The sequence below is a fragment of the Schistocerca cancellata genome, chromosome 2, assembly GCF_023864275.1.
Source record: "Schistocerca cancellata isolate TAMUIC-IGC-003103 chromosome 2, iqSchCanc2.1, whole genome shotgun sequence".
Classification (NCBI taxonomy): Eukaryota; Metazoa; Arthropoda; class Insecta; order Orthoptera; family Acrididae; genus Schistocerca; species Schistocerca cancellata.
The window spans coordinates 499423025-499438743 of record NC_064627.1 but is presented as its reverse complement, the minus strand read 5'-3'; the positions used below and the strand labels follow the sequence as shown (position 1 = coordinate 499438743).

General features: G+C 40.1%; 1 protein-coding gene across 2 annotated transcripts in view; it reads right to left on the bottom strand.

The window, feature by feature from the left end:
• Positions 1-15719, bottom strand: part of LOC126162042 (CCAAT/enhancer-binding protein zeta) — a 222087-nt gene that overhangs the window by 111547 nt on the left and 94821 nt on the right. For both annotated transcript variants that reach the window (XM_049918275.1, XM_049918274.1), the window contains exon 10: positions 8636-8800. In XM_049918275.1, the coding sequence (XP_049774232.1) occupies positions 8636-8800 (165 nt within the window). The remainder of the gene's footprint in view (positions 1-8635; positions 8801-15719) is intronic.

Sequence of the window (15719 nt, the reverse complement as noted above, 5' to 3'; positions counted from 1 at the left end):
GGACTAAATCAATTGTCACTCCTATCTTCAAAAAATGAGACTAGAAAAACTGTGATAACTATCAAGAAATAAGCTTATATTCCCATCATCATCAAAAATAAATTGTACAGAAACTACAAACCGATCTTGAGTGAGGAGCAAAATGACTTTCAAAAAGGAATATCATGCTATAATGGATATTTTTCATTGAAATCACTAATAGAAAAAAATACAGAATTCAATCTAGAAACAAATATTGCCTTTATCCACTTCAAAAAAGCTCTCGATAACATCAACAGAAAAAAATTATTACAGATTCTGGCAAATCATTGTGTTTCCCAGCAACTTATACAAAATTTACATAACATATTTAATCTGTGTCAAGAAATAGTGGGGCAGAATACATGCAGGAGTGTGACAGGGACGTGGACTTCCACCACTCTTGTTTATTACAGAGCCCAGTCACAGTAATGCGACCATCTATCAAAATCATGATTAACCACCTTTTGCACTGTGGATTTACAAGAAGACAGTCACCGAGGTTCTAGAAGATACCAACAGGGATGTGGAGCAACACCAACTTCAGTGCCGTGGCTAGCTCTGATAGAGTTCTAGGTTGTGGATCCTTGGCCCGAACAGCCTGACTGAGGTGGTTCCGAAGATTCTTGATTGGATTTAAATTCGAGGAGTTTCGTGGTCATGGGTGTATGGTAAACTCATCCTGGTGCTCTTCAGAACACATACGTACAACGTGAGGTGTATGAGATACTGAATTGTCCTCCGGGTAGATGTCATTGTGCTAAGGAGAAAATAAACTGCATGTAGCAGCGGACAGGGCCCCAAGGATAGATGCGTACTTGTGTTGATCCACTGCGCCTTCCAGAATGACAAGATCACCCAGAGAATGCCATGAAAGGATTCCACAGGCCATGATACTCCCATCTCTGGCCTGGAGCTTTCCAACAATTGTTGCATGACCGTACACAGCAATGGTCATCTGTACGATGGAACACAAAATGTGATTTATCTGAACAGGCCACCTGTCACCATTCAGTTGCGGTACCGGCATGCAAATTACAACATGTTTTAATTTTTATAATACACTTGTGTCTTTATCTATTTTCATACCTAGGTGCCTATGGCTCTGGTATTACTTTGGTATAGACGGGTTCAACTCGCTATCATCATTTATTTCTTGTTGTTTAGATATGCACCTGATATTGTGGCTATAAGATGTGAAACCTGAAGCACCTTAATAAAACGGGTTCAAGATACAGCTGTTTGCAGAGTTTTTGCTATATATAGTCACCAATTAGTTCTTCAGTTACTGGGATCACTCTGTTTAATAGACATGTCGCTAGAATTTTATAAGCGACATCTAGTAAAGCAATTCCTCTGTAGTTAACGCATACAAAGGGATCTTTCTTCTTAAATATAGGGCACATAACTTCAGTTCTCCAGTCTGCAGATATGATTTCTGCCTTCCAAATTGTTCTATTAAAGACAGTAGTTCCACTTCCAGTTGTGGTCCTCCATACTTTAATACCCCAGCAAATATCTGGTCTTCACATACCATATTATTCTTCAATTTCTTTATTTCTTGCTATGTTTCATTTATTGTTAGTGTGGTGACTTGTATATCATTCAAATTTAAAGTAACACTGTGGATCATTACATTTCAGTAGCTGTGAAAAGTATGTCTTCTATCTTTTTTGCATGTCACTCTTGTTGGTCAGTATTTTCCCATGCTGATCCTTTATAAACTGTTCCCTTTAAGTAAATTTACAAAAGATTTTTTATATTTTGGTACATCTGGCTTGCCCAGTGATGCCTGAAATCAACCTCTGATCCTCTTATTATTTTGCTGTAGTAATCCCTTTTGTCTTGTCTTACTTTTAACTACACTTGAAGCCACTGCCGTTGAAGTTCGTTTAATCAAACTTATGAAAAGATTATCAATAAGTAACTATTTGTTATGTAAAAGACTTTCTTTGACATATGTATTATATTTGTTCTTCTGGACTAGTGGCTGGAAGTCACAATGTGGTAAGGGGAGAGATGTGAGAGTTGGTTTTGTATTGCACACATCTGTGTTGTGTCCATAACTGTTTATATGCAGCACAATCATTTGGAGAACATGAAATAAGTAATTTTACAGTGAATTTGAACATCTATAATTTTTATTATTTATATTAATACTGGTAAATTCAATAAAAGGGAACAGTTTATAAAGGATCAGTATGGGAAAATATTGACCAACAAAAGTGACATACAAAACAGATGGAAGACATACTTTTCACAACTTCTCAATTGCAATGACCCACACTCTTACTTTAAATTGGAAGAACCTGATTCAACTGATACAGCTGATACAGTTACTATCCCATCAGTAAATGAAATACAGCAAGCAATAAAGAAATTAAAGAATAACAAGGCTTGTGGCGAGGACACGATATACACTGAGTTATTAAAGAATGGAGGCCCACAACTGGAATTAGAAATACAGGCATTAAAAAAACAATTTGGGAGACAGAAACCATTCCTGCAGATTGGAAAACTGCAATTGTGTGCCCCATATTTAAGAAGAATGATCCACTAGTTTGTGATAACTAAAGAGGAATTGCCTTACTGGATATCACCTACAAAATCTTATCGAGCTGCCTATTAAACAGGCTGATACCAATAACAGAAGAACTGATTGGGGACTACCAATGCGGTTTCCGCAGAAACAGATCCACATTAGATCACTTATTCACCCTAAGACAAGTAACTGAGAAGGCGTGGGAATTCAATGCAGATGTCCACATATTATTCTTAGATTTTAAAAAGGCCTATGATAGCATACACCAACAGACACTCCTAAATATAATGAAGGAATTTAAAATACCATCAACATTAACTTGATGTCGCATAAAGACACTGGTAGGAGAAACTGAAGATTTTAAGGTGTACACTGGACTGAGACAAGGGGATGCCATTTCACCTACTTTATTTAACCTTGTCCTAGAGAAGATCGATAGAGAATTTTCTAAAACCAGTCCACAAGGGATCCAGCTACAGGATGTGAACATTACAAGACTTGCCTATGCAGATGATGTAGTACTAATAAGTAGTTCCAAAAGAGAATTAATCAGAATGATGCAAAATTACTACAAAATTGCTGAGAAAACAGGATTACATGTTAATGAAGAAAAGACAGAATACCTGCCCATAAGTACGAAAACCAGAAAAGATGCACCTCTGACTGTAGATGGATTCAATTTCAAGAATGTTGACCACTTCAGCTACCTAGGAAAGTCTTTTTAGTAATAACAACATAACAGATATAGAAATAGATGCCTGTTTATCAACAGCAAACAAGACACTTTTTAGTTTCATCAAAATTCTAAGAAAAAGATCACTTAGCAGTAACTTCAAAATCCACTTATATCAATCGACCATTATACCTGTGATGTTATATGGATGTGAAACATTAATATTTAGAAAGAAAGATGAAGAAAAACTGTTGATATTAGAAACAAAAGTACTAAGGAAAATTTTTGGATCTGTATATGACAAAAATAACATGGAATGGAGAATAAGAAGAAATGAAGAATTAAGAGGGCTGTACAAACACCGTAACATCATCGAAGTGCTCAAGAAAGAGAAGGTTGAATTGGGCAGGCCATATAGCAGAAATGACAGAGCATACACTACCTAGAATGGCATTCAGCAGAACAATAGATGGAACAAGAGGAAGAGGGAGACCCAGAATCAGATGGCGAGATAACATTCGAGAGGACACAACTAGGATGAACAGCAACAGCAACTCGACAAACAGCGCATTGGACAGGCAGAAGTGGAAGAGGCTCATAGAGCAGGCATATGGTCGATAAGGCCCTTGTCACATGTAAAGTAAAAGTAAGTAAAGTAATATTAATACTGAACATTGGATGAGCCCAATATCTTTCTACACCAATCAGGTATATTATATACCTCAAGAGTGCCATGCCAACAATATTACGAAAATGTAATGAACTTCAAGAAACAAGATAAGTCAAACTAATTACTTTCAATTTCCACATTGGAAATGAGCTGCAGTAATATTCATTTATAAAAGTGTAGATTAGTAAGAGGGCCTCTCATTAAAGATCACTATCCCCCCTCCCTCCCCTTTTCCCGTGTTCTCACAAATCTTTGACTTGCTTAAAACAGAATAATGAACCACTCTTCAGACAATAACATTTTAACACCACCACAGCTTTGCTTCTGTAAAGGCTTTTCTACCAAGAAAGCAATACATGCTCTCACAAATTTAGTTCTATTGGAACCAGACAAGAAAAAAATGTCTTATAGGATTTTCTATGACCTTTTCAAGGCCTTCAATCATGTACTTCAGAAAATTAGTCTAGGGAATCACAAACAGTTAAGGTACTTAGCAGTGCATAAATAAGATTGAAAACAATGCCAAGCTTTAAGATACTGTCTCTCTTCAGAATTAGCTAATATGGAAAAACACACACACACACACACACACACACACACACACACACACACACACACACACTTTGACAGCTCCCCTTAAACTTTGTCTCGTCTTGTCTTCATAATATGTAGGTCTCTCTCAACATGTGGTCTGAATTACACATCCTTCCTTTCTAAACTTGCCAAATACATCCCTTTTTCCTTCCTGAGAAAGTCCTGAAAGCCAACATAGTTTTTTCTACTTTTACATAATATGACTGTTGGCAGTACTTAGAATTTCACCTCCTCAAGGTAAGGAAGGTCCTGTCACTCTGTCTCCTTGTACTGTAATAATTTCCATAATTGAATTTTTCTTCTGATATAATAAGGAAATGATAACAACAGAAAGTAAAGTAAAGTACTGGTCTTCAATGGAAAAATGCACATAAGAAGCAAAATCTGTAAGCACAGTTCCACAATATAGTAAATGATTATTTTACATAAACAACTTATCTATTGAGGATTTGTGCATGGTACATAGAAACACACGATAGAAAACTATTAACACTAGCTTTTGAGCTCTTGCTGTTTTTTTTTTTTTTTCCTACTAACAGTAAACACATTCACACACATAAGCACACTAACACCTGAACGTATATGCTCACGGTAGTAGTAAAACAGTATACTGAATATCGATTATCAGCGGTAGTTGCCTGGGTAGATGGAGGTGAGAAAGGGCGCACAAAGCAATGAGGAGGGGATAACAGGAAAGTGTGAGGCAGGTCTTTATCAGATGACTCAGCAGCTGCACAACAAGATGAAAAGAGTTCAGAGGGCACAGCATTTTAGGAACAGAGAGGGGAAGGGGATGGGAGGGTGAAGAGAGAGACCAAATGGGGGGAGAGGGAGGAAGAGTGGTCAGAGAGGGCAGTACACAAACTGGATGGAGGCAGAGTGGTGTGGGCAGAAGAGAGAAGGTGAAAGGTAAGGTGAGGCATTGGAAAACATGTTGAAGATTCAGGACAGGGCATTGCAACAGTGCAGGATATGCTGGAGAGGCATTTCCCATCTGGATAGTTCAGATAAACTTGCACTGGAAGGGAATATCCAAATGTCCCACGTAGTGAAACAGTGTTGAAGTCATTAGTGTTGTTGTGTGCAGCATATTCAGCAACTGGATGGTCAAGCTTGCAGTTTGCCACAGCTTGACAATGGCCATTCATGAGAGTTAACAGTTGCTTACTTGTCATGCCCACATACAATGTCATCCAGCAATTGCAACATAGCTGGTATGTAACATGGCTGCTTTCACACATGGGCCAGCCTTTTGTTGGGTAGGAGGTGCCTATGACTGGACTGTGGTAGGGGGCAGTGGGTGGTTGTATGGGACAGGTGTTGCACTGCAAGGGAATGACCCACAGGGAGCAGGATTGGCATAGAGATGGACAAGGATACTCTGTAGATTGGGTGGGTGGCAGGACACTACTTTGGGTGATGATGGGAGAATTTTGGGTCAGTTATCCCTCATGTGGTTGGCCATTTCAAGGCCATTATGATACTGGATGATTAAAAAAGTGCTGGTCAGTCGCTGGTTAACAGGTTTACTGGTGTCAGAGGAGGAGATGGCATGGGAGATCTGCTTATGAATGAGCTGGACAGGATATTATCTGTCAATACAGGCTCTTGCAAGGCTACCAGTATATTTTAACAACTCCTGCTCTCCACTGGATATGTGGCATCTATGGGTGGCAAGGCTGCATGGAAGAGACTTTTTGTATCTCAAAATACACAAGCACAAGTTTTTCCGAACTACACAGGTGGGCATTGTCTCTCCAGCATACCTTCACTCTTGCAGTCTCCTGGCCTAAACCTCAGCTGACCCATTTCCCAATGCCTTACCTTATCTTTTCCCTCCTCTCTTCTGTCCGCACCACTCCGTCCCCATCCAGATCATGTTTTGCCTTCTCATACCACTTTTACTCCCGCCTCCCCCCCCTCACTTTATTCACCCCTCTCCCTCATTCATTCCCCTCCCTGTGTCTCTCTTCACCATCTGCTGCCTCTCCTTTCCTCTCCACCCCTATTTCTCCCCATCCCTTATACACTCTACCCTCTAAAGTCCTTTCGTCTTATTGTGCACCCACTGAGTCATCTGGCGAAAGTCCTGTCTCACATGACACTCCACCCCCTCATGTGTCCTTCCCTCTCCCCTCCACACCTCCATAATTTCCCCAGGTAACTGCTGTTGATAATCAAAATTATGTCATTAGTTTCACTGCTAGTGTAAGTGTGTATGATTGGGTGTCTATGTGGTTGTGTGTGTGAACGTATATACTCTTACTAGAAAAATAGCAAGGGCTCGAAAGCTAGCGTTAACGGTTTTCTATTATGTGTTTCTATGCACCATACACCAATGCTCTATAGGTAAGTTGTTGCATAGCCCTTACTTTATGTAGATAACTATTTTAAATACTAATGCTGGGCAGGTCTTACATACATGATCCAGATAACAATAATCTTGTGAAAGGGATAGACTGCTATTCACCACACAGAGGTGGTTTTCAGTCACAGACAGGCACATTTACGCTTTCAGATAAAAAAGCCATTCATCGGAAACTGAAAACACACACTTATTCACACAAGCACAAATCTCACACACACATGGCCACTGTCTCCAGCCGATTCCACAAAGAGCACTCAAAATCATTAATAAAGTCTTCAAGGCAACAAATGCCAAGAAATGGACAAGATTAACAACTTATGAACATTTGGGTATTATCAACCATCTGTTAAGGAAATGAAACACATCCTTTTTGAAATAAAGGTAAGAAACACTAAAGCCATTGAAATGAAATTCTGAGGAAACAGGCTCATTATAGTCTTCTAGATAGTATGAAAGTCATTGGGATGCGGTGAAGTTTGAAGGCCGGCAGATGAATATCAACTGTGGCCTGAACTAAAATACTGTATAGTTTGCAGCAACAGACACCCCTTCTTTCTGAATGGCTTAGAATAGTCCAAACTGAGATTAAAAAATCAGAGGAAAAGTAGGGCATAATAAAGTTACAAATGGTAATAGGAGAGAGGTAGAATACTGACAAATATCATTCTGCTAGGGTGTCATTTGGAAGTGCAGACACAAGATATTCCAATATCAAAAACGTAAACAATTCTTAAATATGATTGTGTGGTATCGCTGTTGCCTCAGTTGGGCAGCAGTGGGGAGGATGTGCTACTGTTCAGGAGAATGCGCTGGAGCCTGGAGCGCACAGACATTTTGTGCGAGGTGGTTCCACAGTTACAGCAAAATATGCTATATCTTTGCACATATTACATAAATAAAGTCTTTGCAAATTAAGTCACATAGGAAGTGACTTTGTTTGGCGATAACAAGTGTTTTGATTGGTGGCAAATTCACAAACGTAAACGCTGTCAGCCCGTGCACAAAGTTTATGCCAATTGTGATGCCATTCGTATGATGCATGTAGGTAAGTTGGGTGTCTTTATTATTCCAATATGTACTGCATCAATGTTGTGACTATCATCACTGATGCCCATTGGGTTGTGAAAGGGAGATAATTCAGTTATTCTGTGTTTGCTGAGAAAACTCCAGCATTTCCTAAAAAATACTGGTGGTGTGGCAGCAAGATCCACATGGCAGGTACAGGTTTCAAACACAGTAGAAACGTGGGAGATTTTTATTGTACATTCTGGTGCAAGTAACTTTATCTTGCTTACCGGTAGCATTGGGATGAGAGGCAAAAGTTACATCTGCAAAAGCACTGTGAATTCTGATCAAACCATGTGGAACCTGGTGCAATTGTAACAAATGTACACCTACTGGGCCTTGACAACATATTAAGCTTTTACCAGATTTTTCTGTGATTTATTTACAGGTGTAACAACTTCCTAGAATGCTATTTTCATAGTACATTCATTCTCAGAATCCATATGCCAGCTTGCAACATGCTGTTAGCTGTCCTGTAGGTAAGATCACATAGTTTGACAGGTGTGAATAGAATGATTGATCTGCTATGAGAGAGAGAGAGAGAGAGAGAGAGAGAGAGAGAGAGAGAGAGAGTCTAGGTCAAGAAGGCCAGATCAGAATTTACACTCTCTATTAAGTTAACGGTAGATCACTACTAATCACTTCTTGGTGCTTATTAAATATTATAATAAAGTAGTACACAGTCATCAATCTTAAAAAACAAACCTCTTCTAGCACATCATCATAGTGTTCTTCTTCATCACTTCCATCATTTTCAAATTTAGGTGTATGTTTCATCTCAAAGGATAAAATATTTGCATGTTTGATTAAAAGTTGTGAAATCATGTACAGGACACCACATACCAGAGGAACTGGCCACACCAAACAAAGCTGAAACAAAAGAAAGAAATTTGTGTGTCCCAAATAACTGAATTTCTTACATGTAATTCTGGCACAATAATGGAGATTAGATATGATAAAGCCCTGGGAAATACATAAGTAGACACAAATAATGTGGACATCTCTTTCTTTATAAACACTGGCGTGTACTTCAAAATAAAGAAAAAAAAGAATATTTTCATGGCATCCACTTAAAAAGGTTGTAAGAAGTGAAATATTAATGTTACGATACTGCAAATTAGTGGTTAACCTGGCCTACATGTATAATGATTTTATACATGGTGAGCCAAAACATTATGAAAATGGGTCACTTCATCAAATGAATCAAGTTTCTTGTTACACTGGGTCGATGTTTGTGACCGGAGTCACCATCATCTAGGTGAATGTTCAAAACATGCACCATGTCATGAGCACAGACTGGAGGGGGCAATATTTGACTATACAGGACATTTACCTGGGCATCCCTGGGATGTACAGTAGTAACCAAAGGCGTTATGACAGCTGTGGACTATGTGAACATTACTGCAGACCGCACTTGATGTCTTTCCCAATGGCAATGATTTATTCTAGCACAATAACTGTCCATGTCAAATACCAGAATAATGCTAGAGCATTTTGAGAAGCATTATAGCAAACTCATGCACATTGATATTCTGCTACCAAATATGCCTGATCTGAAAGCATGGAAGACATCCTGGATGCTATAAGACACCAGCTCTGCACACACAAACCACCGAACCAAAACTTACAGGAACTGTGCGGCCTGTGCATAGACATCTGGTGCCACATGCAACCGAAACTCATGTCAAGCAGAATCACTACTGCACTATCTTCCAAGTAGGATCAGCATGCTGCTAAGCAAATGGTTATAATGGTTCAGCTCATCAGGGTATATCCTCCAACTGGGAATTGTCATTTAAAGATAATGTTACAAAAGTAGCAAGCACAAAAGCTCATTGCGTAGAAAAGAAATTATAGATCATCAAGTAATACACTTAATAACTGCGAACATGACGAGATTCCAGTGAAAGCGCACTGTATAACAATAAAATTCAAAACAACCAAATCTGTGCATTTGAACATATTATTACTACTAAAAATACCGATCCGAGAAGAGAATGGATTCAAATTCCTCTGACTTTTTCCACAATTATCATTTCATAATATTTATATTGGAGGATGTAATATGTTGCATGACTCTCCCTGAAAAGTGTGCTTATGGAATTTTAACAGTAAATCCCTCCATGATGCACAAGGCCTCTCTATCGGCATCTGTTCCTAGAGTATGATGAGCATCAATGTGCTGCTTTCATACTTAATAAATGAACATAAGAAAACACACCACTCTTCTTTGGATTTCTCTATCTACTCTATTACTCTTAACTGATAATAATCCCAGACAGACAAGCACTACTCAAGAATGGGTCTAATGAGGGTTTTGTATGGCAACTCTTTCTTTGACAAATTAAATTTACTTAGGATTCTTCCAATGAGTCTCAGCCAGATATATGCTTTTCCAACAACTAATTTATGTATTTGTTATTCATTAGGCCACTATGGAGTATAGTCATAGATGTTTTACAGTCACTACTGCTCTCAATGACTGATTTCTAATTATGTAACCAAATATAATGTGTCTTTCTGCCTATTTACGTGCAGTGTGTCATATTTATTGAGTGCCACTTGCTGATCATCCCAGCATCAAACTCAATTCTTTGCAGATCCTCCTGCTTTTTGCCACAGTTGTCTGGGGTCACACCTTTTCTATGTACAACAAAATCATCCACATACACCCCACAGAGCTTCCGATGTTATCCACCAGGTCATTTATTAATATTTATTTATATTGTAATAACACTATAACACACCCTTGGAGTATGCTTGAGGTTATTTTAATCTGATGATTTCACCTTGTTAAGAATTATGCATTGAGTTCTATCTGCTAGACAGTTTACTACCTTATCACAAAATTTGTCCTCTAGTCCATATGTCCATATTCTGTTCACTATGCAACAATGTGAAGCAGTATTAAAAATTTTCCACTATACGTCACAACTCCGACTGGCACAATGAAATCTGTCCCTATCACAAGAGAATGATCAGAAAATTACATACAATTTTCTCCAAATTATCTCTGAAAAATTGTAGCACAACAGGTCCTGAGGCACGGTGTCAATTAAAGGATACAACAGTTTGTCCCATTTCAGACACTAGCCTTCTTCCAGATTATTTAGTTTACTCCAGTGACTTTTCCTTTTCAGTTAAAGAACAAATTCTCAGCCACATTTAGAAGCACTAACATGGGGGACTTGAACAAATAACGTGGGCCTCGGGTAGAAAAATATGTGTTGTTATCCCCTCCTATTACGATTCAGAATGCTTTTAGCAACATGCTACAGCGCAACACTTGTACTGCTTCTTCTTAGGAGGACAGTGACTGAAACAAAACTGCTTCTTGATCTGCTTTAGCCTCCAAAAACAAGGCTGTGTAGATTATGCTTAAATGTGTTCATATAAATTAATGAAATATGAAAGTAAGTTCGTTATTTATGTGCAGTTTTGATGCTATAGTTGAAAGTTCTAGCAGTGTATGAACTGTGATTTCTCATCTTGGTCCACAACACAGTTTTAATCTGCCAGGAAGTTTCACACGTTTCGCAGAAGAGCTTTTGTGAAGTTTAGAAGGTAGGAGATGAGGTACCAGCAGAAGAAAAACTCTGAGGAGGAACCATAAGCCATACTTGGTTAGCTCAAACACTAGAGCACTTAAAAATTAAAATCTTCTGAGTTGTTAGACTACGTCATATTTCCTCAAAAATAATCAGTGTTTCGACCCCTCTGCTGGGATCTTCTTCAGGATCTTCCAGTATCCACTATTGTCCAGTGTTCTAGCAATAGTGGAGTTTGAGTTCAGTCCGGCACACAGTTTTAATCTGACACGAAGTTTCAGCTGTAGTCAGTATTGAAGAGCGCAGTTTGGCCACACACAGGAAATCTGACAATACATTGACCACTAACAGCAACATGCTCCCCCATAGCATGACTTGCAAAATCGATGTGTGCTCCGTCCCGAGGATGGTCCAGAATTGGCCAAAGGAAAAACTGATGCAGTGGTGCAGCCTTGTACTGGGCATAGGCTGTGCAAGCCTGCACAACATTTCCAAAACCATAATCGATTGCCAGCCAGCAGATGTGACGCATACAGCAACTGGAATATGTGGGGATGCAACATCAGAACAATGTTGACTGGACAGCTTTGTTCCTCTGTGGCCAGCATGAGAGAAACATTGAACTGATCCAACAACAGAAAAGATGCCACACCGAATCTTCTCCAGAAAGAGTGCTTGAGCCATCCTACCTGAAATGCTCAAATGATTTTCCAGAAAAGCAAGTCAGCGGCATAGGTGGCAACAATCTCCCACATTTGCAAAGAAAAATCCAGCAATGTCTGCTGCGAGATATCATCCAATGTGAAAACTAGAATCCCCTGTCAATCGAACTATGGACCACAACTGCGCATCTGCATTTGCATGTTGGGTGGTGGGCTGGTAACGAATGTAATAGCAATAATTACTGAAAAAGAGGCCCCTCCTCTGCAACTGGTGGGCAATCCAATCTGGTATATCAGAGTGAGGTATGAATAAGGAAGCTTGAGGACTGTGGTCTATAATGAGCAGGAATTTTTGGTCCCTATAAAAAAAACATGAAATCTTTTAGTGCCAAAAGTGACAGCCACCACCTCCTTTTTTACTTGCACTGCAGAATGCATCTTTGATGCGAAAGCAATGGGCTGCTTCATGATACCTGGGTTCTGATGCAATACAACAGCAAGGGGCATACTGGAAAGCATCAGCGGGTAGGGTTACTGGTTTACACGGAGTAAAGGAAGCCAAACAAGGAGCAGAGCACAAACACTGCTTGAGGGACTGAAAAGTCCATTAACAGCCCCCAAATCACATGAATTTGATGCCCTTTTGGTGAAGCCAGTTGAGAGGATGGCATATGGGCATGGCATGGGGATGAACTTAGTATAATAAGAAATTTCACCCAAAAGAGACTGGAGTTCCTTTAGATTCTTGGGCACTAGCAAGTTGACAATGGCTTTGATGCGCTTGTCTGTAGGGGCAAGGCCATGTTTGATAAGCACGTCTCAAAAAATGCACCTTTGGGAAAAAAACCTACATCTTTCGAGTATGATGAAGGTTGTTCATCACAGGGCATTGAAAAATCACCTGCAGATTTCATAAATACTCCTATAGCGTGGAACCCATGACCCAGATATCACTGACATAGTTTACGCAATAGAGGATGTCCTGAATCAACTGCTCCAAATATTGATAATAAATTCCACACATCGATTGGCAACCACAGATGTGTGTCTAGCAAGTCAATGGGTGAAAAATACTGGCCCCTTGACAACTTCATCAACAACTCATGTGGCTACAGAGTTGGATACGAGTCCACAACACATTGGACAGTGAAGGTCTGTTTAAAGATGCCACAAAGGTGCACGGTGCCGACTGGTTTAAATAGGAGAAATGACACTGATGTCCAGCCAATGCTTCAACTCAGACTTGACCTTGCCGAACATGGCAAAGGGAATGGGGCGAGGAGTGACAAAATTTAGGTGTTGCTGATGGCTTAAGGCAAACAAGTGCCTCAAAATTTTCAGATGGACCCAGGGTATTCTCAAATAGCTGGCTGTACAATCTTAGTACAGATTTCAAGTCTTCAACGAGAACTGCCTGAGACATCAAATGTATCCTGTCAACTATCTGGAAACCAAAACCAAAAAGGAGTGTCTAACCTAAAAATATATTGTGCCAACAGTTTATTAAGCACTGACAATGCTAGTTGCTGTTCCACATTCTTATAATGTGCAAAGACAGAAAATTTCTCCCTCAAAGCAATATACAACTTACTATAAAATACAACTGCAGATAGTGGCCACTGCAACACAGGACAACCCAACAGCCTGAATCTATCCAACATAATTAGGCTGAGTGTCACTCTCATGCCTAACTGAAGCTCATCCATTATGGGCATAAGCAGAATTCACTGGTGCAATGCTTGAGACAGCCTCTGAGCCGAGGGAAAGCACCGGGGCCTCTGATAAACATCCTGCATCTCTCGACTGTCACAAACTGCTCCCAAATGGCCCATCTTGCGGCATACCACACATGTGGCATCTATTTATGGGCAGTACCATCAAGTATGCACCAAATGACAATTGGGGCAGGATTACTGACTAGCCCTTTGAGCAGAAACAAGTGCAGAAGGAGAGCGATGTCGAGAACTCTGAAAACAGCGCAATCAGGGATTACAATGCTTTGATGGATTCGCTTCTACCAAGCCCAATGTGGGAAGAAATGGGCAGCACTGTGATGACACTGCACTTGAATGATGAACAGCATCAACACACCCAGCTGAGCAGGAGACAAGGCAATCTGGCTCAACCTACAGGGCACCAGGCTCTGTTTATCAGGCATGTCTAACTTTGCCACCTGCGAACAGTTGGACAGTATGATCTTAATGCTACTGTAACTTCATGTGATTTTGCAATTTTAGCAACTTTGGCTAAAGAAGGGTCAGACAATGCCAATGTCCTAGTTTGGATCTCGGGGTTGGGTGTTAACCAGATGATTATGTCCCTAATTAGTGAGTCTGCATACGAAGTGGCACATTGGGGACCTCAAACCAATACCTGAGCAAGAAACCTCGCATGTCGGTGATTGACGCTGCATATGACTGCTCTGGATGTTTGTGGTGCTAGTTAAATTGTAATCGTGCTGCCACCACATGGACTTGATAACCAAAATACCGCACAAGCAGCTGATATAGATCCTCAAAGTTAAGGCTTCTCAGGCTCAGAAGGAGATTTCAAATTCTGTATCATTTTGTACAATCCCATGAAATTTTGTACAATAACATGGCAACTGGATCAATTATACACCGTATCTGGCAGTGTAGCAAGACCCAGTGCACGTAATTGTCCCACCTTTCCACAGACTCAGAAAGCCAGTGAATGGCTTTGGGGGTAGTGGGAGAGAAGGCTTCTCAGCTGGTGATGGCTCACCACCAGTGCGGTGTGAGTATGGTGCATTTGAGCAGTTTCTGCATCTGCTTTTGCTGCATCTTTTGTTGATGCTCCTGGAGGCACAATTGCTCCCCTCAACACTGCTAAAACACTGGTTCCACAGTGGCTACAATTAAACATTTTGAAAAAGAAAAGCGTGACACCCATAAGAACATCCTACATCACCACTTTTGTATCTGCACAGGCACGACAATACCAAGAAACCATCACTGTCAGCACAAGATATTACTACACTAGCCAGCTGTGGCTCAACTACAAGTCTGGCTAGCTGAAACCGTGTCCAAACACCATGTACAGATGAGCCCAGAGCAACACAATGCTACCACAACGAGTGACTGAATAAACTAGGCATACAGAAAACAAAATGCAGTGTGAGGCAAAGGCTAGGTCCAAGGTAGTTAATGTCCATGTAGGAACTGCCAGCCCAGGCCTACTGCTGCCAGCAGGTAAACATCTGAGGCAGTGACTCTGCCTTTGCAATGCCCCATGCACGTGACAGTGTTCTGCACTATTCCACTGCAATACTCATACCAACTGATCTAGATATATCTCGATGTCTTCTAGCGGGGATACCAAAAAGAGGCTAAACCAACCCAATTATTGATATTAGAGCAAGATCTAACAAGTCAAATCTATTACAGCTGCACAACTACTGCTCACCACGTTCCACTACTGATCTGAATCTTATCCAATTCCTTCCCCCCTCCCACCAAGCCCTCATGTAGACTGCTAAACTACTTATAGTTGCTGTACAAAAATAATGTGTATCTTTCACTTCCACATCTGCAGTATATTGTACACAATTTGCTCAGA